This window comes from Drosophila santomea, chromosome 2L (genome assembly GCF_016746245.2).
Source record: "Drosophila santomea strain STO CAGO 1482 chromosome 2L, Prin_Dsan_1.1, whole genome shotgun sequence".
Lineage (NCBI taxonomy): Eukaryota > Metazoa > Arthropoda > Insecta > Diptera > Drosophilidae > Drosophila > Drosophila santomea.
Window position 1 is genome coordinate 11,029,932 of NC_053016.2, and position 24,691 is coordinate 11,054,622.

The 24,691-nt window shown below is 42.4% G+C and overlaps 2 protein-coding genes across 8 annotated transcripts in view; both read right to left on the minus strand.

The window, feature by feature from the left end:
• Positions 1-22,674, minus strand: part of LOC120457300 (CUGBP Elav-like family member 1) — a 50,682-nt gene extending 28,008 nt beyond the window's left edge. For 2 of the 7 annotated variants that reach the window (XM_039644904.2, XM_039644825.2), the window contains exons 1-5: positions 22,443-22,658; positions 17,899-19,024; positions 12,557-12,774; positions 11,140-11,222; positions 8,098-8,146 (exon numbers count right to left, since the gene is read on the minus strand). In XM_039644904.2, the coding sequence (XP_039500838.1) occupies positions 8,098-8,146; positions 11,140-11,222; positions 12,557-12,774; positions 17,899-18,734 (1,186 nt within the window). In that variant the 5' untranslated portion in view covers positions 18,735-19,024; positions 22,443-22,658. Of the gene's footprint in view, positions 1-4,020; positions 4,142-8,097; positions 8,147-11,139; positions 11,223-12,556; positions 12,775-17,898; positions 19,025-22,442 lie in introns of those variants that run through there. The other 5 variants (XM_039644997.2, XM_039645282.2, XM_039645150.2 and 2 more) reach the window with 5 other exon arrangements.
• LOC120457839 (ribokinase) lies at positions 12,817-14,352 on the minus strand. The gene is made up of 2 exons (XM_039645379.2): positions 14,188-14,352; positions 12,817-14,133 (listed from the first exon to the last, which is right to left on the minus strand). Exons 1-2 carry the CDS (start codon positions 14,241-14,243, stop codon positions 12,930-12,932), a joined length of 1,260 nt encoding a protein of 419 aa, XP_039501313.1. The 5' UTR covers positions 14,244-14,352; the 3' UTR covers positions 12,817-12,929.
• Positions 22,675-24,691: the final 2,017 nt, after the last annotated feature.

Sequence of the window (24,691 nt, forward strand, 5' to 3'; positions counted from 1 at the left end):
TGTAGTTGTAGTTGTATCTGGTATGTACTTTAGCCATTGTGTACTCAGTTCACGATGAGCCGCATGGCGACGTCAAAGCAAAAGCAATAGCAACAGCAACAGAAGCAAACAGTTCGAATACAAAAAAAATATTATCATCATTGCCGCCGTTGCCTTTCGGGTCTTGTGTCAAAATGGCAATAAGAAAAGCGTGCTGGGGGAAAATGTGCTCGGGATAATGAGAAAATTATGAAGATTGAATGTGTTTTAAAGTGCACTGCGGTGGAAACGAATGGCCTGTTAAATACATTTAGTTTCCGAGGAAAATGTCCTTTAGTATTCAACAGGCTGCACAAGTGCTGCGATTTTGAAAACTATTACCGAATAATCAAACTATATCCCGCCCATATTCACCATACAGTTACACCTTTACAACATCTACTTTCGATACGGATTTATCAGTTTCCCTTTTCCAAGTCTACGAACTGTATCTGTTGTTTCAGGCATATTGCTTATATATTTCCATAATTACTCATGTTCCTGGCTCGGAACTTCTACCTGAGCGAGGCACCAACTTTATGTTTGTTTTCGTTTCGCATTTCAGCAGTCAGATACAGTGCGTCTCGTTCGCGGCAGTTGTTTAATTAAACAGTTAACAGCTTTTGGCTAAAAGCTCTGGTAGCCACACCATAATTCAGCAGAAAGTTATACACAATTCTGTCATCTGACTCGTGAATAGTAATATTTTGGGTAAATGCAGGTTGAAGAACCACCGTTCTTATCGGAACGTTCAATGGAACAGAAAATTTCAATAATATCAAAGGGGAGCACACAAACAAGCCATATGCCACGAGTAAATGGTGAAAAAAAGGGGCGTTGGGGCAGTGAAATTATAAAACAATACGCCCCCTAATTACAGACAGAGATGTGGATACAGATACAGCCACTGCTGCAGATACAGATACAATACGAAAACACTTGAAAAGAACAGACGCACAGACCATTTTCGATAATTGAAAATAATAATTAAAATTCCCTGAATTGAAGGGAGAGGAAGGAAGAGCAGAAGGATTGGAGCTGACGTCCACAATTGGAGTGAAAGAAGCCCATAAAGGCGGCAACAACTGCAGGGCATACATAATAAAATTTGTATCTGCTAGTGTATGCAAAACATGTCTCAGTATTCCCTCATTCTTTTGGGTCATAGAGCCCGTTAGCCGTATTTGTCCATCAGAAGTCATCATGGAATTGGTTGTCATTCACTTTGCGCCTCTGTTTTGTTCTCGTAGCTCCTCAGCTCCCCAGCTCCTCAGCTCCCCATTTCCATAGAATTTATAACCCCTTTAGCCCCGTTGGGCGTGCGTGATTTCTTCAATTAATTGTTGTCTCCAAGCACTTTGAACACTGCACAATGTAGTTCTTTACAGAACTTGTTCCCATCATTGTCTACACCTAATTGGAGGTCCGAGAAGAACTAGTCGGTCCATTGTGCTCATTGCAACAAAGGTCCATGAAAATATGCATAATTCTAACTCAAACAATGACAATTGTCAAGGTATTGCAATTCATTCTGCAAAGAGTTTTGTGCAATACGGATTGCTCAAGACGCTTGGTAAATGTTTGAACGAGGATCTTATCAATTATGATGGAGTGCTTGTAACAAAAGAAAATTGAATTTGTCTGAACATGTAGTCTTAACTTACTATACTATTTACCAACTTATTGATTTAAGTAGACAAATTCAAGTTGAATGCCTAGTGTAAACATTAAACTATATATTTCAGTTGTTTCATTTGGCTATCTAATTTGTTTACTGCTTTTAACAAATTGGAATCTCTAGCGCATAGAAATATATTCAAGACGATTTCGAAAATAAACTAGTTTTATATGAATCTTTAGGAATCGTCAGAGTATGCCCAGTAACTAAAGCCAACTCCGTGTGGAGAAATTTCCCCGGTCATTTGTCATCTCTACGGCTTTTCCATGCATCTTTCTTCATGCGGCTTGCCATTTTGGCTCACAAATCTAGCAATTATTCAAATATTTCAATTACCGCTCGTCAAGCGTAAGAAATGCCTTGTGCCACACATGACAAACTGCAGCTGCGAATGCGATTGCAATTGCGAATGCAACTGCAATTGCAACACAGAATGCAACGCACTTTCAACACGCAACCAACGAAATTTCTCCAATTTCAGTGGTATTTCCCACTCGATCGCAAATGGCACGCAATCTCTGCCTAGAATCTATAGCCCAGTAGAAAGATATATGTAGATACGAGATGGACGAAGCAAAACAAACTGCAAACCAAAACACCAAACAGCTGACTCGACTTATATAAACAGAAAACCCGCAAAAAAAAAACCCCATTATAATGAAAATGAATTTAAAACTGGTTGAGACCACAGCCGGTTCGCTGAAACTATGAGGAGAATCTTGGAGAACTGGGAGCACTGGGAGAAGCCGGCGGAGAATGACTCAAACTGCAGCCGAGATTATAATTTATTTAGCTGGCTCTTGTTTTTGCTCCTTTTGCACTTAATTATTCGTTTGGGAAGAGCTTTGCATATTGTTTTCGTTTTCGATTTCATCGCATTCTCTGTTGTCATTTCTTCCGCCGTGTTTACTTTTTGGCAATTGCCAAACGGGATGACAAATCCAATCGACTGGGCTGCGAATGCCTTCGCTGTTCTGGCATGAGAAATTAATGTTTTAATGGCATTTATTTCGGGCACCCCCTAGAAATCGAAATTGAAATATGTCCGAGGTATGCTTGCCCGATATTTGCGGTAGATTTAGCAAAGCTATTAACTTAATGTGGGCTAAGTTTTGAATTATGGCAAAATTTTTTAAGTTGACCAAAGAAAATAATAAGGAATGCGACTTTTAAAGATAATTGGATGGATATCTTAATGCCTTTCACACTATTTTTTAAGATAAATGCCATAATTTGTGTTGGATTTTAAAAATACATTTAACAACTATATCTACAAGTTTCAATACTATAGCAAAATAATGATAATCTTCAGGCACTTGTGAAATTGTATAAACTTTCTCCACAAGTGGTTTTTATTACGTTATGCGGTTAATTAATTTTATTGATTTATTTTGAGCAAACTAACAGTTAGTTAGCACAGCGCACAGTTGTCAGTTTCGAAATCGTTTTCTTAATTACTAAATCAATAATGATTAAGTACGATCCACGCGTATAAACGTACAGCGAGACATATGGGTGAATGAATTCAATCAATTGGCTGTGCCAATAGTTATACCCGTTACTCGTAGAGTAAAAGGGTATACTAGATTCGTTGAAAAGTATGTAACAGGCAGAAGGAAGCGTTTCCGACCATATAAAGTATATATATTCTTGATCAGGATCAATAGCCGAGTCGATTTGGCCATGTCCGTCTGTCCGTCCGTCTGTCCGTCTGTCCGTCTGTCCGTCTGTCCGTCTGTCCGTCCGTATGAACGTCGAGATCTCAGGAACTACAAAAGCTAGAAAGTTGAGATTCGGCATACAGACTCCAGGGACATAGACGCAGCGCAAGTTTGTCGAATCATGCTGCCACGCCCACTCTAACGCCCACAAACCGCCCAAAGCTGCGACGCCCACACTTTTGAAAAATGTTTTAATATTTTTTCATTTTTGTATTGGTCTTGTAATTTTCTATCGATTTGCAAAAAAACTTTTTGCCACGCCCACTCTAACGCCCACAAACCGCCCAAAGCTGCCACGCCCACACTTTTGAAAAATGTTTTGATATTTTTTCATTTTTGTATTAGTCTTGTAAATTTCTATCTATTCGCCAAAAAACTTTTGGCCACGCCCACTCTAACGCCCACAAACCGCCAAAAACTGTCCTTCGCACTTTCACTAGCTGAGTAACGGGTATCAGATAGTCGGGGAACTCGACTATAGCGTTCTCTCTTGTTTATCAATATCTTCGAGATACACAGTGCGAACGTTACGATTTTCAATTAAGGCTTTGCGGTCGGCGTATATTTAATTTAAAGAATTTCATTTGTACATAGTTGACTAACCACAACGTGCGGCGAAGATACAAAGATACGGCGATCGTGTCGCGAATAAATGACAAACTACGGCCCGTATCTTTCGGATAGTTAAGCGCGACTATCGACTAACGAATAACGATTCCCGATCGACGATCACCGATCGACTGAAAAGCCAGCGGGCACTACACTTTGCCCCGCGATCAATTGCGCTGCACTTTGAGATACAGATACATTTGCCACTGGCAACGCCGCTCTTGCCGGCTCTCTCTTTCGCTCTCTCTCCCTCTCTATTTCCACTTCTATCTCTTTCTGTTTCGTTATCGCCCTCTCTGTCTAAACAGCTGTTGCGGACACTTGTGGCTCGCTCACTTGAAAGCCAATTAGCCACGCTCGTTGCCTTTGGCTGTTTGTTTATTTATGTTTGCTGGGGAGTCATCAGCGGTTGACAGTTTTTGGTACATATGAGTATGAGTAGCTCTCTCACCCGTTCGGGCGCTTCTCTCTGTCTCTCTCTTGGGGCCGTATTCCTGTCTCTTTCAAATCGGTACCGGGTTGACTCAGCAGTTTTCCGCACGGGATCGGAAACACGAATCGATTACTCTAGGTTACTGGTTTAATTAATAATTTAAGAGATGAAGCAAATAGTTTTGTTTTTATTAATTTAATGTATATGTGTTTAATAGGTTTTTATTAAATTTCTAAACTTGTTTTTAAAAAATAAATCTAATTATAATTTAATCTAATAATATGTCTAACATAAAATGAGAGTGAGTTAGAGTTAAGTTAGCAAATTACTTTTCCCATTATTTATCTATACTTAGGTATTAATGGGTTTAAGGCAAGTATTGCAGCTAGTACTACAGCTAGTAAACCATAGCTATACAAATTCAAATAATCTTAACTCTCATAATTTAAAAATATGTTTGCTATGAAGTCATTTGATCAGTTGGCTAGCTTAGTGGCTTTTAATTTGCACGCCAAGTAAACAATACATTTTGTATTCACGAAATAAGTTTGTGAATTTACAGCAGCTTGAGTCGGTATGACATTACATAAATCACTGCACTTTAGCTTAAATCTCTTTTGCACGTCTGCCCAAACGAGTCTCCCCCTGGACCGCCCCAACCCACCCCCTTAAACGCCTCATGTGAAGCTCGACTCGAGATTTAACAGCAACAGCAACAACAATGACAATCGTCTTTTCTAACACATTTAGTGCCAAGTCAAAGTTGTGTGCCCGCTTGACAAGATCGCGCCGACCTAAAAGGTTTCGAGACGCGAGCAATTAACATCAGAGCTACAAAAAATACTGGGCGTATAGTTGTGTATCTTGCAGATGTATCTACATCTATGTATCTAGCTAAACGAGCGATCACGCCAAGCGGGAAGCTCGAAAATCAATTGAAGAGCAGTGCGGAGCGGCCAACTCTGTGAACATAGAAAAGCGCTTTGTTTTCGCTGCCAGGCCCGCAGAACTCTTAATAATTGAATCGAAAAGTGTGCTAATGTGACCGGCAGTTGAGCTTCTCAGTATCTCGCAGATATCGGGTCACACACAGATGTGGGCTGAAACTGCAACATGAAAATGCATTCTCAGATCAGAAGATACCGCCACAAAAACATTCGCTTAAGCGCTGAAGAATCTGACGAATGCCTTAGTGGCACTGAAGATTAATAGCCTAGTAATGAATATATGTTTGCTGACATACATACATATAATATTCTAATATGCTAAGTTAAATTTAATGCCTTATATATTTTGTATTCCTTACATATTTTTTTCCTGTCAATTTTCAATTAAAAACTCCCTTTCTTTGTTGATTCTTGAGATTTGTAAATTGATTCGTCCTCTGACAACTTGCCAAGCATAGAGCCCATTAATTCGAAAGCCAAAAGGCATAGCAATAAAATGGTGTTCATAAATAAAAACCTGCCTAAGAGTATCTACTTGCATTTGCTCGCATCTCATTAATTTGCGATGATTTCGCATGCGGATAGTTGGCCAAAATGTGCGACAGAGATGGCGACAATCGATGGCCAGAAGATGCCGGCAAGACCAGCAACAAAACAAGGCATCCTGAGCAACTCGACAACTAAGCCAAGCCAAAAGGGCAGGCTAAAAAGGCGGACAGCTACACAGACGACGACAAACGGCAGCTAAAAGTATTTAGAATTTCTGGCATTTTGTCAAGTGTCGCCAAAACATTTCGCACAACACGCACGGTTCTAAAGAGAGAGTGAGTGAGAGATGCATAGAGGGAAAGAGAGGGCAGGCAATGGAATGAGAGAGAGGGGGCGATATTTGTGTGTAGTAAGGCGAGTCTTGCACTTGTTGCATTTTGGGAAATTTGTGTGGCATTTGAAAATGTTAAGCATTTGTTTTTTTTTGCCAATACACTAACCGAAGAGTATAGCGTTGCTTTTACCAAAAGTCTTTAAAATATATGGGTAGAGATTGGGATGTTTGGCACCTCAAATAATCATAAAAAGCATATATGATATGATATAAGTATAACTTAAGCTATAAAATATCAAATTGTGTTGTATTTAGCAAGGGTTGTTTCCATATTTGTTTAAAGATTTTTAATTCAATTATATAATAAATTTAAATTTTCATAATTTATTTTTTTAAGTGCATGTAATTAGTGTTAATGCTACAATAAAAGTACATATCTCTGTTTTTTAAATTGAGCAAACTGTTTTTCTCTTATGCTAGATTTAGCAATTCACTTCCGACAACCCATTGCAAAATTGGTTCAAAGTGCAATTTTGAATTTTTTTAATTTTTGTTGAGTTAAATGTGAGAACATTTTTCAAGAACTCGCACTCTCGGCCATTTATCTTAATTTTAGTAAAGCCATTTGCTAATAATTCGTTTATTAATCGCTGAGACCATAAGCAAGAACCAAAAAAAGCGAACTGAGAGCGAGATTCTCGCTCAGCTGGGTGCCAATTTTTCGTTAATTTACCATAAAATTTCCGTGTTACGTATTTTTAATTTTTTGATTTATTTTTGTCACGCGTACACACTTGACGCAATCGGACGCAATCGAGGAGAAACAAAAGCAGCGGCAAGAACACGCTCAAATGGCTTTTGGATCACTTGGATATCTATAGTGAGCTGCGGTGGATAGGGGGAAAAGTACTCTCTTTGCGAGGTGGTTGGCCCTTCAGCCACTTGAAGGCAATCGCAGGCGAAGGAAAGCAATTATGTAAGGAAACACAAAAGGAACAACAATCGATGGACATCGAAGTGAATGCGAACGATGCCCTAAACATTTCCGTTGCATTCGTGCAATGCGAGAGACAACAACAAATTCCGAAGTCACATGCACGCACTGCTTCACTAACACACACACACGGAAACACGCCCAAGCGGAAACGGAAACGCAGCCCATAAGCGGAGAGCCAGAAGGAGACGCAAAAAGGACACGGCGAACAGTTGCCGTCGAATTTGTGGGATTCCAAAAAGGTGGATAGGTTTTAGCAAAGCAATAATGGGTTTGCTAATCTAAAAAGCATTTAAACGTGAAAGGAATTTTTTGAATATTTTGTAAGCTGTACTTGAAGAACACAGAATAATGAATGCTTTGCATAAACTTAAAAAGAGAATAATATTCTGCAAGCCGCACAAAATGCGCTGTGCAAGCTTGAGGCACTTTTTTTCTAAAAGTAATATTTCATCAACTTTTGCTGGCATTTTTTCAACGACAGACTTCCATGTTTTCCCCCCTCTTTTCAGCACTCACCCTAATCGATTTATTGGTCTCACACAATCCAACTAATACACGATTGTAGCCAGTTAGCCTTCTCCATTCCGCTTTTTTCCATCCACCCGTCCTGTCAGTTTGAGCATTATTCATTTTCATTGCCGCATTCCCTGTTCGAATTTCTTTTCCATGTGTTGTTTTGTATAATCAAATACAGGCACCACCACCCCGCCCATCTTTGCTTGTGATTAAGCCCAAAAGGCTTATGCACACTGATAAAAAAAATCACGAGTTAGCAATCAACCGAACGGAGACAGGGACAGAGACAGTAGAGTGGGACAGAGACGGAAGAAGAGCAAATATCCTCGGATTCGATGTCTAAAAAGGAACTTACCATTTCTGTTCTCACTATCCGCCGGCTTCATCTGAATGGGATGGTGCATCTGTCAAAGAGAAGGAGAAACGAAATTGTTAAAAAAGTTGGGTAATATTTTTGAGATGTGTGATTGGAATACACAAAAAGTGTTAACTTTAATATAGAGGCACCTTCTTCAAAATCCTAAACGAAGGAAGAAACGACAAAAACTATTTTTAAATGTTTTTTATAAAACATTTCAAAGCTCTGTAAGATAACTTTAAGTTTCAGCTTTGTTTGCTTAACCCAATCCCACGAATTCGACGAGCAACAGATCAGAGTCCTTGTGAGACAAACAATGATTTCAATCGTTTATTGAAGTGTTGTTCAATCTCATTAGATTTGAATTTGGCCAAATGCAAATGAAAATCGCTAATGAAACAGCTCGGAATGAAAAAAGAGTGGGCGAAACTAAAAGGAATCGGAGAGCCGATTTCATTAACTTGGCCATTAGCACTTGAAAAATGCAATTCAATGCGAGAAGCTTTTAACAAATTTCCCATTTATTTTACATTCGTTGTGCGAACTGATAAGGTCCTTGGTCCTTGATACTGGGTTCAGTCAGCCGGTAGTGGCCATTACTTTGATTTCAATTAACTTTTCATTCAAACGGTTCGAGCATCGGAAATGATAATAATAATACTTACAACGATATTAGAAAATGGAGCTTCAATTGCAGGAAACTTTTCCCATTGGCAGGACGAAAAAATAGGAGGGGGCATGTGGCTGTCCAACTCCGGACAAAGTGACTCAATGACTGAATGATGTTCAGAGCAAATTGAAATGAAATGCTTACGGGTTGAGGCCTTCCCGCATCTCTATTCAAGCCAAATACAACCGAGCCGAATCGAACCGAAGGGGAAGCCAAAGGGTTTCTGCACAAATTACGAGAAAATGTCACCGCCCCTGGTAGTTGGCAGTTGGTCCTTGGTCCAGCCACCGACTTGGCCCCTCGTAATCCCCTTTCCACTTTTATTGTTGCGCCATTTTGCTGCTCTATTATTCAAAATTGACAGTTGAATGAGTAAAATGGCCGTCTGCCTCAATTTGAGTTGCTCTTTTCTGTCATTTCATTTAGCTGTCCGTCTAGCTAGTGTGAATGTTTGTGTGTTGGCTAAATCCTAAATGGAAAACCCTTTTCAATTTAATGGCATAGAGGCTATAATGCGATTTGCAGCAAGTTTGTTTTTAGACCTTCTCCGATTGTCAATTAGCTTTCCAAATATTGTGGTTAGTAGTTGGATTTTGTAAAAACCAACAAAACATTGCTCAAATAAATTGTGGAAACACTGAAAAAAAAGTTTCATTTTATTGAACTACTCGATACCTTGAGATGGACTACAACTATAAATAATTCAATTTATAAACTTAGGAATTTGATTTAAAAAGACAAGAACTTTAAGATATCTAGATGTTCAAACTTTTTGATCAAGATTGAAGAAATTTGAACACTATATGGTAGACAATTTAATTTTTCATTGCATATTTGCGGGCTATCCATTTTAAAGCCCTAAACAAATAAAACGCCCTATTTTCTTGGCAAGGCGTGCAACTGTATCTTTTCACACGTGCCAGAAAAAGGAAGAATGTGGAAAAGGACAGCACTTGCCCTGGACACTTAACACTCACACATATTTATTAAGGGAAAACGGGCAGTTGAAAACAAAATATTTATTGTGGCCGTTTACAAGCTGGCCAGTTCCAACATGTGTGTGTGTATGTGGAAATGGGGACATTTTAACGTCTGTTTACCTATCGATTATTTCAGGTAAATTAAGTAGCTTCGGAGCTGATGGGAACCCCCACGTCCTTGTCGACATCGATGTCCCTTACGTTGAGGGCAGCCTGCCAAATGCATTAAAGGATCAGACATGCTCACACACTCACACCCAGTGGCATTCATACCCACACAAACACACATAGCTGGACGACCAGGCACTTACTTATACAAACAAAGATCCACCTTGCCCACACACACACACAGCTACACATGTGGTCATTATTTTGACAATTACACACGTGGCGCCATTTGGCCAGGTCCTTTGGCCCCATTCCCCATTCCTCCCAAATTGTGTGAGTTGGGGTCTTTGTTTTAGTGCTGGCCGAACGTTCCTATATGGATTTTCCATTAACGATTTGAATATGTAAATGATGGAGCGAGTGCCAACTGTGGTTGCAAGATAAACGAAAATTGTTTCAATGTAGTAACATCTCTCTTAAATCTATCTATTTATTAATACCATTGTAAATATGAAAGCCTTTCATTGATAGAAAAACCATCTAAATGTATGTAACTTTTTATCATTTTCTAAAAGTCGTCATTTAGCTCGGTTTACTTTTGTTTTACATTCATTTGTCAGGATGGTATACCTCACTCACAACCTTGATATTTACTGCACCTTTCGCGGATTTCAATGGTTGAACCACTGTGCAGGGTAACATCAGTCGGTGACTTTCCCACTCCCCGTGCCCCCTGCTGGTGATCCAATCCGCTTGGCAATCTTAGTGTGTTTGCTTGTGCGTGGAACGCTTCATTTAATACGTTAACAATGAGATTGTCCTCAATAATTGAATCCACTAATTGACTGATGATTACATTTTGTGTTGGCCATACACCAATAGTCCACCAATGTCCCAGCGCACCCAATTTCGATGCCCGACCCCGAAAACCATGCGTTGAAAGTATGTCATCGATCGATCGGGTGGCAAGCGGTTGACTTTCTCAAGCTGTATTATTCAAAAGGGCGCACAAACACAGTAACAGTAACTGTACTGGGCACATGTGTGTATGTGAACTACGAAGAAAAGGCACACACACACGCGCACACATACATACGCAAATACGAAAAGAAATGCACACATACATGGAGACAGAGAACAGGAAACAGGAACGGGCAGAACTCAAGCTACATAGATGGTATAGGGGTGTTGAATCACTGAGTGTGTTTGGGTGTGTGTGTGTGAGTGGGTGTAGGGTGTAGGGTGTAGGGTGTAGGTTGTAGGCTGTTGGGAGGTACTTACCCCATCCAAGGTCTTGATGTTGTGCAACGCGTCCTGGGCGCGCAGGGCGGCCTTTCTTGTATAGTAGGTGACAAAACAGCACCCTGCAAACGAAAATGAAACAATCGAATACAAATCGAATACAAATCGAATACATCTCAAACGAGTCGATAGACAGTAGCACAGAACATATGGATACAGAACGCACATTATATTATATATAAACTGTACTATATATATTTATTAATCGGATGCATTAGATATTATTTACTGGGGACCAATACAAAGTTAAGCTCTTATTTCGATAAATATTGGCTTTTAGCCTTTTATAATGCTTCTGGGGCAAGGCTTATCGGGTCTTAAAGCTAGATAGATATAGATCTATATTGGCATGCATAAGTTTGGACACGGGACGAGCGCTTCATGCAAGCCATGCGGAGCAAATGGGACGTGGACAAAAATCATGGAGACTACGGAGTGTGTGAGGATTCGATTAAATTATATTATTTCGTTTCCAAGTCTTTAAGTTCTTACGCTTATTCTTAGGAACCTTAGATCTGTATATAGCATAGGCTCTCTTTCTTAAATAAGTATTTGATTTGAAGTGTTGCGAAAATAATCAAAAAGTAACTCATAATTGAATACAATGTTTTGCTACGTATTTATCTAATATGTGTGTAATATATGATACAACATTTTCTAGTACATACATTAACTAGCACTAAAAGAATATGCTTTTCCCTTATATTTCTGTGTTTGACCATCTTTGTTTATTTTATTTGGTTAACCAGCGATAATGTCATGAAACTTCGAACGCAATCCGGCTCTTCTGACCCACATAACTCAACACAGCACCATTATAACGATTAAATTATAATCCTTCTCCGACTCGGAGCCACACAAACCAAACACCTGAAAGGGTGGCTATCACCGAGTTAGCCGTGCTCGAACACCTTGCTCTGAGGATTAATCCACCCATACGCACACTTTTGGGCAGGACTCACTTCAACCCCTCTAGACCATAAATATGCATAATGGAATTTACCTTTCGCTTCCGAGGAAAGTTTGCAAGCAAATGCGCATATTATTCTAATACAGTCAAAAATTAACCAGAGCAACATGCTCATGTCCTGCATCCTGCCACTTTGTGTGTGTGTGTGTGTGGAAGTTTTTCCCGTTTATACACGCACAATTATGGCCAATTACCCCTGGCCAAAACTTTGCCCAACACTGCATTCCCGCCCCAAACACCTGAGCTCGGGAGTTTGGGCTTAATGTGAATGGGTTCGCCATCAGCATAATCATATTACTTGATGCTTATCCGCACTGCCGGGGGAACTTAGAATTGATGGACATTGTGAAATTTCATTGAAACCCTCCGCATAAATACGCCCATTTGTATGCCCAGGAGCTAGGGTTTCCATCTTGTGAGACTCACCTCGGCTAATCGATGTGACCTTGTCCCGCAGGACATTCAGTGTGTGCACGGGTCCAAACTGCTCGAACATTTGGCGAAGCCGCGTCTCGTCCCAGGTCTTCGGTATTTGGCCCACGAACATTTTGATGTTGTCCGCATCCGGCTGATCCTTGATCGAATCCGGACTGTTCGATTCCATGAGCTCCATTTTGATCGAGTCACGCGTGGGACTTTGGGTGCTGCAATGCACAGACAACGTTCAAGATTAGTAATTTCGTAGATGTGTTTAATAACTTAATTATTTATATTTATTTTAGGGGCAATAAAAAAGTATCAAATGAAAGTATGGCTCTCTGAAACCTTAGAAACTTATTTAATAATTTCTATGCAAATATTATGCCTTATTAGCAGGTGGTTCATTGGCAGTCTCCACGGCGGGTTTCGCAGCTTCATCTGCGGTTTCCGCAGCCTTTGGAGGTTCATCGGTGGTCGCAACGGGCTTCGGTGGTTCGTTGTCGGTTTCCACTGCTTTCGGCTGATTTGATTCCAGAATCGGATTTTCCGGTGGAGGTGCTGGAGGTTCTTCCACAGCCTCTTCTTGGGGCTGAGCTTCTGCGGGTGAAGTGGCTACTATTGAAGGCGGTGGGGTTTGTGGCACCTCAGGATCCTCTTCATTTCGCGAACTAGACGGTGGAATGACACTGAAGGTGGGTGACGAAAAGCATAGGTCATTGTTGGCGCTTTCCTTGCCGGGAAAACTTGGCTGAGTGCCGCGGCGGCCCATGGAGTAGGCGGCGCAGGAGTGGGCCGCACTGATGTGATGCTCGGTGGACAGTTTGGGGAACCGAGCTATGTGGTAGGCCAAGCTGCCCATGAAGGCATCTCCTGCCCCCGAGGAATCGGCCAAGTGCGGCACATCGGAGGCGGGCACCAGGGTGCACGTATCCTTGCTCTTCTTGGCCATGTAAGCCGCTCCTTGCTCGCCCATGGTAATGATCACGCTTTTGGCTCCCATTTCAATAAGAGTTGCGGCTGCAGATCGGGCTTGATCAGGGGTTTTCACTTCCTCCATATCGGTTAGCTTGGCGGCTGCCTCCTGGTTCATAACCAAAATACTGGGCAAACCAATCATGCCCTTTGGAATGTCTTTTCGCATGGGCGACATGTGGAGCAGGGAAACCCCTTTGAACTGGCGCAACGCACACATGGTGGCATTCATGTCCGTCTCCAGTTGACAGAGGAGCACCTTCGCGTCCTGGAAGGACTTCTTAGCGCGGTTCACATCCTTTGCCGTGAGAAAGGCATTCGCACCCGCCACGTTGATCTTGTACTGCTCTCCCTCCTCGGAAACCGCGATTTCGCTCATGCCCGTGGGATTGTTCTCCACCTGCTGGACGTGCGTCACATCCACCTCGTGCTGTTGCAGGTGGTTCAGGTAGTCATCCCCGGATTCGTCCTTGCCCAACTTTGCGACCAGAACGGTGGAGGCTCCCAATTTGGCAGCTGCCACACACTGATTGGCCGCCTTGCCTCCGAAACTGGTCTCCATGTACGTTCCGGCGACCAGTTCACCGGGTTTTGGCAATTCCGGGACATATCTGAGGTAATTAGTTGGCACATTAGGGGATTTTCTTTTCCAATGCAGAACTTACGTTATGTAGTCGATGTTTGCCGTCCCGAAGACAACCACATCTACCGACTTTCCCATTTAGAAGGGCTGCGTAGGCCGTAAATTCGGTACAAAACTTAATTGAGAATTTGGTTTGGGGGAGAAAAGTCTACATTTCTGACATATTGCAATACAGATTACTTGACCTAAATCTGAGGTCTAACTTGATTGATATCTTAAGCTAGACATACATACATTTATTTGCCAAAATATAAGTGGTTATTTTAATAAATTTTATTTGCAGTATATAAATGCCACCTTGCCAACTGATTCCTCTCGATTGAAACATGTATTTCCATCACTGGCAAATAAAGTGATAGAAATTCTCAAATGGGAGTTTGCAACTTTTTCATTGAACTCCCATGGACAACATATTCTGTTGCTGACCCCACAGAATACACTCCAATACTCCTCCGCTTCCTAACTTCATTTGCTAATGACCATAAAAAAGAGAGAGGGGATAACAACAAGCTGAACCATTTGTTCTCTATCTCTGTCTGCTGCCGAGTTGGCTAACAGCATAAAATACAAATACTAATTGTTATTAGCAAACTAATCTAATCTAAAAAGTTGTAAACGTTGTTACTTTTGTTTTGTGGTTGACCAGTCTCTCTCACTGCGAGTTCCAGGATGGAGGTTCCTGGGGTTTCAGGGGAGGATTCGGTAATGCTGGTCCTTGAGTGACTGGGAACGCATTGAACGCTCCACTTTGAGGTCACTTTCAGTTGGGTTTTGTGTGCTGCCGAAAAAGTTTTCCCTTTTTCCCAGCCGATGTTGTTTTTGCCCCTAATGGGGGTTTATTGGGTGCTCTTGATGGTGTACGAAATTGACTTTTGGTTGGCTGTCAATTTGGCCGGGGTCTCCGTTACGGAACCGATTTGCCGTAAGCAAAAGTTGTCAGTTGGCAGCTTGGCCAATAAATATCGTGGCTTAATTGGCTAAGCCAGTTAGTGGAAATCGCTGAGCGACAGCGGTATGTCGGCATCGCTGAAGTCTCGCTGATATAATGGATAAGTTGTGTGTTTTAGAGTGCAGAATCATATAAATAAATTGTATTTTTCGCAAACATATTACATACACACGCTGTTAAAAGCAACTCACGATACTCTTTGTGCTTCTTTAAGATATTTTTATATACATATTTTGTGAAGCAATTTCAGCATTGCATACTTTCAGGCTGCCAATTGAAACTGCCATACATATCTCGGCAGAGTGAGAGTGACAAACTTCACCCCCGCTTTGGTACATTATTAACTCCAGTTATCGCACGGAGCTATCATCTGAAACGATGCCATTTAGGAAATTACTTCCAATTTACTTTTAAATTTCTTCATTTTCCAATTTCCTGCGTAAGTAATTCCAGCGCTTGCAGCCGCCATCCATCTACCCTTACTCCCTTAGCCAGTTATGAACTGCCTCCGCACCCTGAATGAAAACGCTGCGACAGTCAGTGAAAAGCCGCGTGAAAAGCGGCGCGGCAGCCGCGGGCCATCGAATGACAAAACGAAATTAATCTATTAGAGCCGGAACGAGGATGAGCCAAATTGTCTATGTCAAGGTGATAAATTCAGGCCTGCCTGCAGGTGAATAAGCCAAAATGGGGGCGTCGAATCACCTGGGAAAAAGGAGAAGGGACGAGCTCCTGTGGTAATCCATCGCGATTCCTGTGCCTGCAGCATAAATCTCAAAGCATCTAAGCATTTACGCATCAGCCGATCTCTCGGGTGTGTTAGCATAAATTTGAAAAAAATAAAATTCTAAATATAAAACCAACAAAAGAAGAAGTCACCAAGTGTTGGAGTTTTCTGGCAAAAGGAGCAGCGACAGGTGTGTTGCCCCTGGAGTCGAGCAGGCAATTATCTCAGCCAGGCGCGAATCCATCGGGGAATCAGGTGAACGCTCCCCGAGCATCAGCCTCCCTTCCTCCAACTAACTATCCTGCTGCTCCACCTCTGCAGTCTCCTCCAAAGTTATCCCTGTGGGTCTCGCGGGGATGAGCCTCTGCATTAATAATTCAGTCTATTTAAATGCGACCAGGCCTAATGAGAAAATCGCCTGCGGTGGGAGCTGAAGTGCGTCGGAAGGTGCAAAGGGAGTGGTAGTTGTGGGTGGCAGCGGGAAATGGGGATTTGGGCCAGGACAGCAGGTGTTTTCCAGCTCCACCGCCAATGGACTTGGCGATGATGGTGATGACGATGTTGCTATCGCAGCTCAATGCGCGAATCAACAGCTTGGTCCTCGTCGAGGGGCATCAAATGTCCCCGAACAGTGAGTCAACAAAAAGGATACTTTAATGTCTTAAGTAATTAATTAAAACAGGTGTTTAAATGTATGCTACCAGGAATCATTTATAATGATTCCGAACTGTGCACAAGTAAATAAATCCAGATTTGAATTGCAAGCTATCGATCTTTCAGTATCAAAAAATATATGTACATATGTATTTTCATTTCCCCACTTGACCAGATTTTTAAGACTCTATATTATAACTTTGTTTGTAACCACTGTGCAATGCGGCAACATGGCCGTGACGTGGCACTTAATTTATGATGGCAGTTTGTTATGCCGCGCCCGTCACAACAAAAACAAACAGCTGAAAGATAGAGGACGCAAAAAATATATATATTCACAAGAAGTCGGGGATGGATAAGGCTGCAGACTCCCTGCGTTGGACACAGGCCGTATAAAAATGACCCAACATAAATTTAATCATTTCAGTTTTATTATTTAATGGTCGAGCACGACAGTAGAGAAAGTTGGATAGATGCTAGTAGCGTTCGACGGAAAAGTGTCGAGTTTGTAGGAGTCCTCTTGAACCTATCGTCCTTGGGATCTTGAGGATGCCATAATATTATAATTACAATGTCCTGTCAATAATCATTCGCCATTATCGCTGATGACTCGGGCTATGTGAAAATTGTCGCCCTGATGACACTGGCCAATTAATAATATTAATGCAATGGCAATTATCATTAGCTACTTGATGGCAGCCTCGACCTTCCGCCCACCACCCCTTCCCCCATCCCCCCCCCCCCCCCCCCCATCCTTGGCCAATGCACATTGTCACTTATTTTAATTAAATATCGCCGGTGAAGTGGGCCGCCGATGGATTCAGCATTCGGTGGGAATTTTTTATAATTTCCGGGCAAAGGAAGCGCACAAATAGAAAATGTGGCTCACGTCCGAGGAATAACCATTTGAAATGTGATAGCCAAAGTTGACGGCAGGATGGTGGCGGGCTATGTCCTGGGAAGCTATAGGAAATTGAAATGCTCCATAACGGCAAGGTAATATGCAAAGTAATAAGCAACGAGGATGTGGGCATGAAGCGGGTGAGTCTTCTTTTCGGGAAAGGACGACAAAAGGGGTTGCCTACTTCAGTATGTTATCTAACTTTGGAAAATATTTAAATACCATTATAAAGTAACTTTTTATGTGCATTAATATGGTCTTGTAAGCTGTTGTTTCCATTTTCTGTTATATTAAAAACGTATCCCGCATAGTGAACCATGGTATAGTATACTTAGCAGCTTAGAGCTTAGACAAATGGAAACCGCTATCTGCATTTTCCCCTTTCCCATTTTCCGCGCAGCATCAAATCATTTGAGTGTAATTAGCAGTCATTAGCTAGCAATGATGCGAACAAAAAAGAAACAGAGCCTGAAATTTGGATTCAAAGGGGAGGAGCACTCACCGATTTGGGACTCCAGTTGGCGGTGGTGGTGCAACAACGGGTGGTGCGGGGGTAACAACAACAATTGCACCACCCTGGTCGCCTAATGAAGTTCTGGAATTAATGCTGGAATTCAGCTGCGTTGATGCTGCAGCTGCTGCGGTTGCTGCGGTGCCTGGTGTTGCTGTTGCTGTTGCTGGTGGTGGTGCTGCTGCTGCTGTTGCCGCTGCAGATATTGCTGCGATTGCCGTTGCCGCTGGCAGTGATATTGGGCTGGAATTTATTTGGTTGTGCAGCAGTGTCTCAAACAATGTAGTCGACATTTTAGCCGTTGTTGTAGATAACGCTGCAATGCTGTTGTTGCTGCTGTTGTTGCTGCTGTTGCTGCTGTTGTTGCTGCTGTTGCCACTGCCGCTGTTGGTGGGCCGTAAATAGGGATGGAAACTTTTTGCAGCTCCCGTGAAAGTTGTTGTCGCTGCAATGGCACCTGAAGTTGCAGCCGAGCTCGTTAGATTCTCTAAATACTCGTACTTGACCGGCAGTATCTGCGGATGTTGCTGCTGTTGTTGCTGCTGCTGCTGCTGCAGCTGGCTATTGTTGCCTGTATTTAAAGTGTTATTGCTGTAGAGGCTGTGGTTGTTGCTGCTGCTGCTGTTGCTGTTGCTGCCGGCACTCGAATTGCTGTTGCTGCCATTAGCAACATGGGCAACAGGTGCCGTTGCAAGCATTGTTGTTGCTGCTGCCGCTGCTGCTGCTGCTGCTGCTGTTGTTGCCTCTGATGTTGCTGCTGCTGCTGCTGCTGCTGGTGAATTGCCACTGAGTTTATCCGCGTGCAGACTCAAGGATTGCAACATCATTTATTATACCTCTGCTTTGCTTTTATAGCCAACTCCTGCCGCTGCTGTCGCTAATTACTTTTAGTGCCGCATTTGGCGTCGCTTGCTTTTTAATTTGCTTCGGGTTTTAGTTTTATTAAAATGGTATATTATTTTGCTGCCGGCAGGAGGGTTCTATTTCTGTGTTTAGTTTCTGTGTTTCCCCCTTTGTTTATGCCTTCTTTATCACAGTTTTTTCGCTTTCACAATTAGCCTCTGCGTTTACGCTTTTTGTTTTTTAACTTTTATAAATGGGTGAGCTGCAGGTTCAGCTGTAATTAAATAGAGAACAAAGTGGTTGCCGATTAAAAGACATGGACAAGTCCTTTTTATGTTTCATTACTGAGGGGTTTGAACTTCAAAGATAAATGGGAAAACTTATATATTAACTGATGAAAGAAGTGTAAATATAACATATTTACGATTGTTACCTAAATTGTTCACCTAAAGTGGAAAAATTGTTTTATGATTTCGGAAATATGAGCAGCCCTTGCAAATATTAATTAATATTTTAAGTATCCAATCGGAAAACCGCAGTCAAAATGGCCGCTCTCGGTGCCCAAACCACGCCCACTTTAACTAATCCCACCGCCCACCGCCCACCGCCCACGTAGCCAAACTGCATAGCTAAGCGCATTTGAATGGCAAGCGTATTGACTGACAGACTGACCACAGTACTTCGGCCACTCGACTGTCTGCATTCAAGTGCCCGCTTTGATGTGCACACCGAAGTACCTCACTACACACACACTCTGTCATTCAGATGCACACCAATGCAAGCACACTGAGAACAACAAGGACGGAAGTTTGAAAAATGCAAGTTTTGTGTGCAAAGCACTTGCACTTTAATCTCATTTATAGTTCAAAGCATTTCAATGTGTGTAGTTAAGTTTTATGAGGACAATTTCAAGTTGTATCAAGTTTGTGCATACATATTTTTCTCTGTGTAAATGTTGGCATCTGCCGCTAAACAGATAAGCATGTCGAGTGCTCACATGCTGGAGAGCGAGGGCTCAGTTGGCCGCATAATGTTGAAGGCTCCAGCTAATTAGTTAAATTGAAATCAAATTATTTGTTGTCGCACTTGACTGGCCACAGGCATGGGCGCCTTAATTAACGCCCCTGCATATACAGCGATTCTGTAGATATCTGTGGATATATGTAGCCTGCTTGGTGGGTAGTTCGGCGGAAAAGCATATATGTATGTACATATGTACACATGGTGCACTGGCTAGGAAGGCCATTACGGTTGGCCTTATTGCTTTACGGCTCGAACAGCTGCATTAAAGCCCAAATTTAAACATCATAGAGAACACCAGTGGATCGATTCTCTAGTTATTTACGGTGGTAAATTGTCGTTCGAAATTTGGTTGGAATCCTTCGCATATCAGTTCGAATTCCAAGCGACTTTTGTTGAAAAACATTTCTCTGAATAATATGTATAACTTGAATGGGTCCTAGATGCAGCGTATACTTTATACAATTCAAGAAGGTTCAATTTCAGCAGAATATTTTGGTAAGTACCTACATTGAAGCTTGAAGGATGTTCCTTAATCACTTCATCGAATAACCTGTAAGTTAAGCAGGACCGACAACTTTTAATGCAACATCCTTTTGCACAAATTTATGGTTCACTTAAGGCACACACTTTAAGTCCACCCTCAACACGGACAAGATGCTCTCGTCCTCCGGATAATCGCGACGGAATTCGACGGTTTTTCTATTATTTTTTAATAAATTTCGACGCTTGCATATTTTGGCGCTCTTCTATTTACGTTGCCCGCTTATTTATTTTCGCAGCGAGCTCAGTGCTTTGTTTTATTTTTTGGCTCCGTCCGCTCCTCTTGGCCGGGCTGTGGCAACTGTCGTCGTCGTCATCCGCATCCGCATCGCTGTCGTGCCATGGGGCGCTTGTTGCATCCCCCACAATTTGCCCCCGAGCTGCGGCAAGCGTGTTAGGAAGGCAGTCATCGGTTCGCCAGCGGCGTGCTCCTGCTCCTGATTCTGCCCCAGCCCCTGCCACGCCCCAACCCTCCTCACCGCCCACCGCCTGGCTCCTGCGGATTCTTGCCACGCGCTTATCCCAGCGCCATCAAACGATGTCGACGACAGCAACGTCGCCGGAGTCAGGGTATGCGATATTTGGGGAACATTTTGGCTGTATTATCAAACTTTTCGAAAAGACCAAATGGGATTTAAGACTTTAAAGGATCAAGAAAGGTAAATATATGAAAATGTGCTGCTTAAACTTTCAGCTTAGACTAAGTACTTGGGAAAGTTTAAAGTTGCTGCTGCTTTTCAACTTTTAAGTCATATATAAAAAAGATATCAACTCTGGAGACAGCTTTTAAGTTAATGCTTTTTAATAAGGTGGATGTTGGTGTATCAATCGAAACTTGTATTGGCATTCTAACTATTATTACAAAAGGGTATTAGCCGGTCGAGCTGAAGCTGCACACGATTAGCCCGACTGCTGCATTATGAGCAGTTATCGTCGCTGTTGCTTCTCGTAGCTTCAACGCACAAGCAGCCAGTGGATATAGCCATATATATATATATATGTGTATAGCAGGAGATCGGTGGGGAAGGCGACCAGCTGTGCCGTCCTCAATGCTGCTGCTGCTGTCACCTTGTAATTTTATTTATCTATTGATTATTGAGTATCTCTTTTCTATTTATTTGCCTTTGTTTGCCCACGCAGCGTTGACAGAGAGCTACCCCCAAAGCCAGGGCCCAACCACCGTGTCTCCACCCCAACCCCTGGACACCCTTTGGCATTTTTATTAAACCAGATTCCAATCCGAGTGGGTGTGGGGGTGTATGTGTGAGTGGGCCCCTGGCTGTTTTTTAATTAACTTTAGTGACAATATTTTGCCCAGCTGCCTTTGAGCTGGGCAAACCGTCAGCATCATCACCACCATAACCATCCCCATGCTCCACCCATCGGAACAGAGAGATAATCAAACTTTGGCCATTGTATGCAAATGTTGGCAACGGAGTCTTGGTCGTGCTCTTGGTTCCAGGGACACTTTGACCCCGATTCTCGGTGTTTTCTCTGTCGGCGTCTTGCCATTCTGACAGTTGACATTTCGTAAAGATGTCACTTGCCCATGGTTGCATTGTGAACTGTAGCTATAGCTGTAGCTTTAGTGTATGGTATGGTATGGTAGTGAAGTAGCAACACATGTCTCGTTCACACATCCCCATATGTCCGATTCACAATCCGACCCTCCCAGCGTTTCCCCATTCACTTGTTGAGCGAGTTTCCTTATCTTATCTCGACTTTTATGCGTTTGCTTTATTGTGGTTTTGCTTTTTTTTTCCCCTGCTTTTTGGAGACAATATGGTGTACCTTTATATCCAAGTAACTGGAGTTGGAAGACCGGGGATGAACAGGTCTTTATCTTTAGTGCAGACAAACTTCAGATAGTGTTTTAGTTTCTGCAGAGGTATGACTAATCCCGTTTAAAGTGCGGAGAGACAGGTGAAGATAAGTAAATTTTATTTATGAAATAGCACTGTGTGTCACTTCTCTGATTAAGAGCTAAGCCAATGGAATCTGTGCCAGTTATTTGCTTAGAATTATAGTTCAACTGCGCACTTCAGTGAGTGTTAAAAGCGCCTTAGTTCGCAAAAAGGTACTTTAAAATGTGTCACGAGTTTGAGTTCCTTTGTGCCATGAATACTTACATCAAAATGTTAAACCGTTCAACCGACTGGCAGGTTCACTTGATTTTAAGCCAGTTATGTTTCGAATTTGATCACACCTTATCTGGGGCAGATATCAAGGGCGTTTAACTGCAGATACCAGGTAAATCAATCAGGTAAATCACTCAAAAGCACTCGCGATCTGCACTGATCGAATTCAACGATGGGGACAACCGCACGTAGACGCCAACGAAGTACAACTAACGTAGCCGAAACTCCGATTCCGATTCCGATTTCATAATTCTCGGCCACAAAACGGAGCGCCGCCTCTCGCACGGAAAAGTGTTATCTGCAGTCTGATAAGAGCTTATCGCATAATTGCCCGCTGATTGCCGCGTCAGGTAAGTAAATTTCACTCTGCCTTTCTCTCTCACGCTTCACTGTGTTTTCTCTGGAACAACATTTGCTCCGTCCGGAGTGACGTTCTCGACGTTCTCCTGCTACCGCTATCGAGTCGAGTTCCCTATCGCCGCGGATAGCACAGGTTGACGAGCTCTTTAATTGACTATCTTATCGAGTGCAACGATGACTGGAGTGGGGGGTTAGTAGCCGTATAACGGATGACCGGGCTTAATCAGTGCAAACATTTGGCCCACACCGGCTACCAAAATGCATGGCGACAACAAATCCCAGTGCGAAACCGAGTACCGGGCAAATATCACAAAGGAGTACAGGCAGGCAGTCGCAGCAATTACTTTCCAACTCTCGACTTCGCGCTCCATATATCCGCACTATAATGCTCATAAATATAAACTAAACTCATGCGAGTGGCCGCTCTGAATTTATATGTACGGATATATCCTTGCTGTCCGTCTGTCCGTCTGTCCTTCTGTCCGTTTGTCCGTGTGTCTGCAGGGCCATTACACAAATACCAGTGCTGCCGGGGGAAAGCGGAGAAAATGGAGACCAATGAGCTTGCCACGTAGCCAAAGCGAAAGCCAAGCCATAGCCAAAGCCAAAGTATCGATGAGTTTCGAGTGGGTGACTTGTGGGGGGTGGGGGGTCGTGTGACCGGACAGCCGTTCTCAGCCGTGGCCATAACAGCGACGTCGACTCTCTCGCCAGACTATATACCCACCATATATACATATAACAGTATATATCCCATATAGAAGCGGTAAATAACCGATACGTGTCGGTGAAGGAAAGCTCGGTTTTGTGGGTTTGTTTGTCATTGTGCCATCAAATTATAATAAGCGACTGTTTAGTGGTAAATGTGTGTCACTTTACATACGGCCTATGTCTCGCTCTATCTCGCTCCCACTCACTGTTGCCATCCCCCTTCCACCTTCCCCCACCAAGGACTATAATTATGGGGTTATTGGGTACAAAATTGGTTTTTAGCTGCTTGGGCCAGAATCGAAACTGAAAAAATCGAAAATGCAATTATCTATTCACGGGTTGAGTTACAAAGTGGTTCTATTCTTAGGTAGACCAATTAAGCGGAAGTTCTGAGATGAAGATACCAAATACATCACATTAATAATAATCAACTGATTTGATTAAATCAAGGCTATCATGTACTTGTAGTTTTCAGACTTCCATTCACAAATTCCACCTTAGCCAACTATCAGTTGATAAGATTTGCGTGCAAAGCTCTTAAAGAATTTGACAATTGTACGAAAAAGTAATAGAACTCCCACTATAGATTAGTAACAATTCTATTAAGGCGAACACAAATAGCTAGAATAGAGATAGTGCAGCAATTACTGCTCTACTCTGAGTTTTTATTAAATAGATTTACATTTAAAGACACCCACATTGTCTTTATGGTATAGATATATAGAGGCAATTTTAGGCCAAATATAAATTAACGCAGTATACGAAAAAGTTCTGATTCCAATCTGCTGCTTATCGGGAGCTAGCGTCTGTACCTAACTGTTTACCGATTTATCTAATCTGAGATTCTTATCTCGACCAATTACTCCGCACTTCCTCCGATGCCATTTGCCCCCGTAACCATCCAAAGAACCTAGCCACAACTCACAGGTTGCGACACATACAGTGGGTCACGTCTGCTCCCATCGATTCACAGGTACAGTGGATGCCAGTGAATGGCCGCCATAAGAAGTCGGCTATAGAAAACCATGATATACGTTGGTCTATTCGTATATGGATAGTTACTTGAGACACATACATACACGGATTGCACCTTTACACGGAGGAAAACGCATCGGAAAGGGAGTGAAACCTTCTTTTTGAAATACATTACTCTACTCAACACTCAGCGA

What these genes read in the sequence shown, in the direction of transcription:
- LOC120457839 (XM_039645379.2), bottom strand. Translation starts at nt 14,243, where the DNA reads ATGGGAAAGTCGGTAGATGTGGTTGTCTTCGGGACGGCAAACATCGAC. An exon ending in GCAAACATCGACTACATAAC is followed by an intron (nt 14,134 to 14,187) that starts GTAAGTTCTGCA and finishes TAATTACCTCAG; the next exon opens with ATATGTCCCGGAATTGCCAA.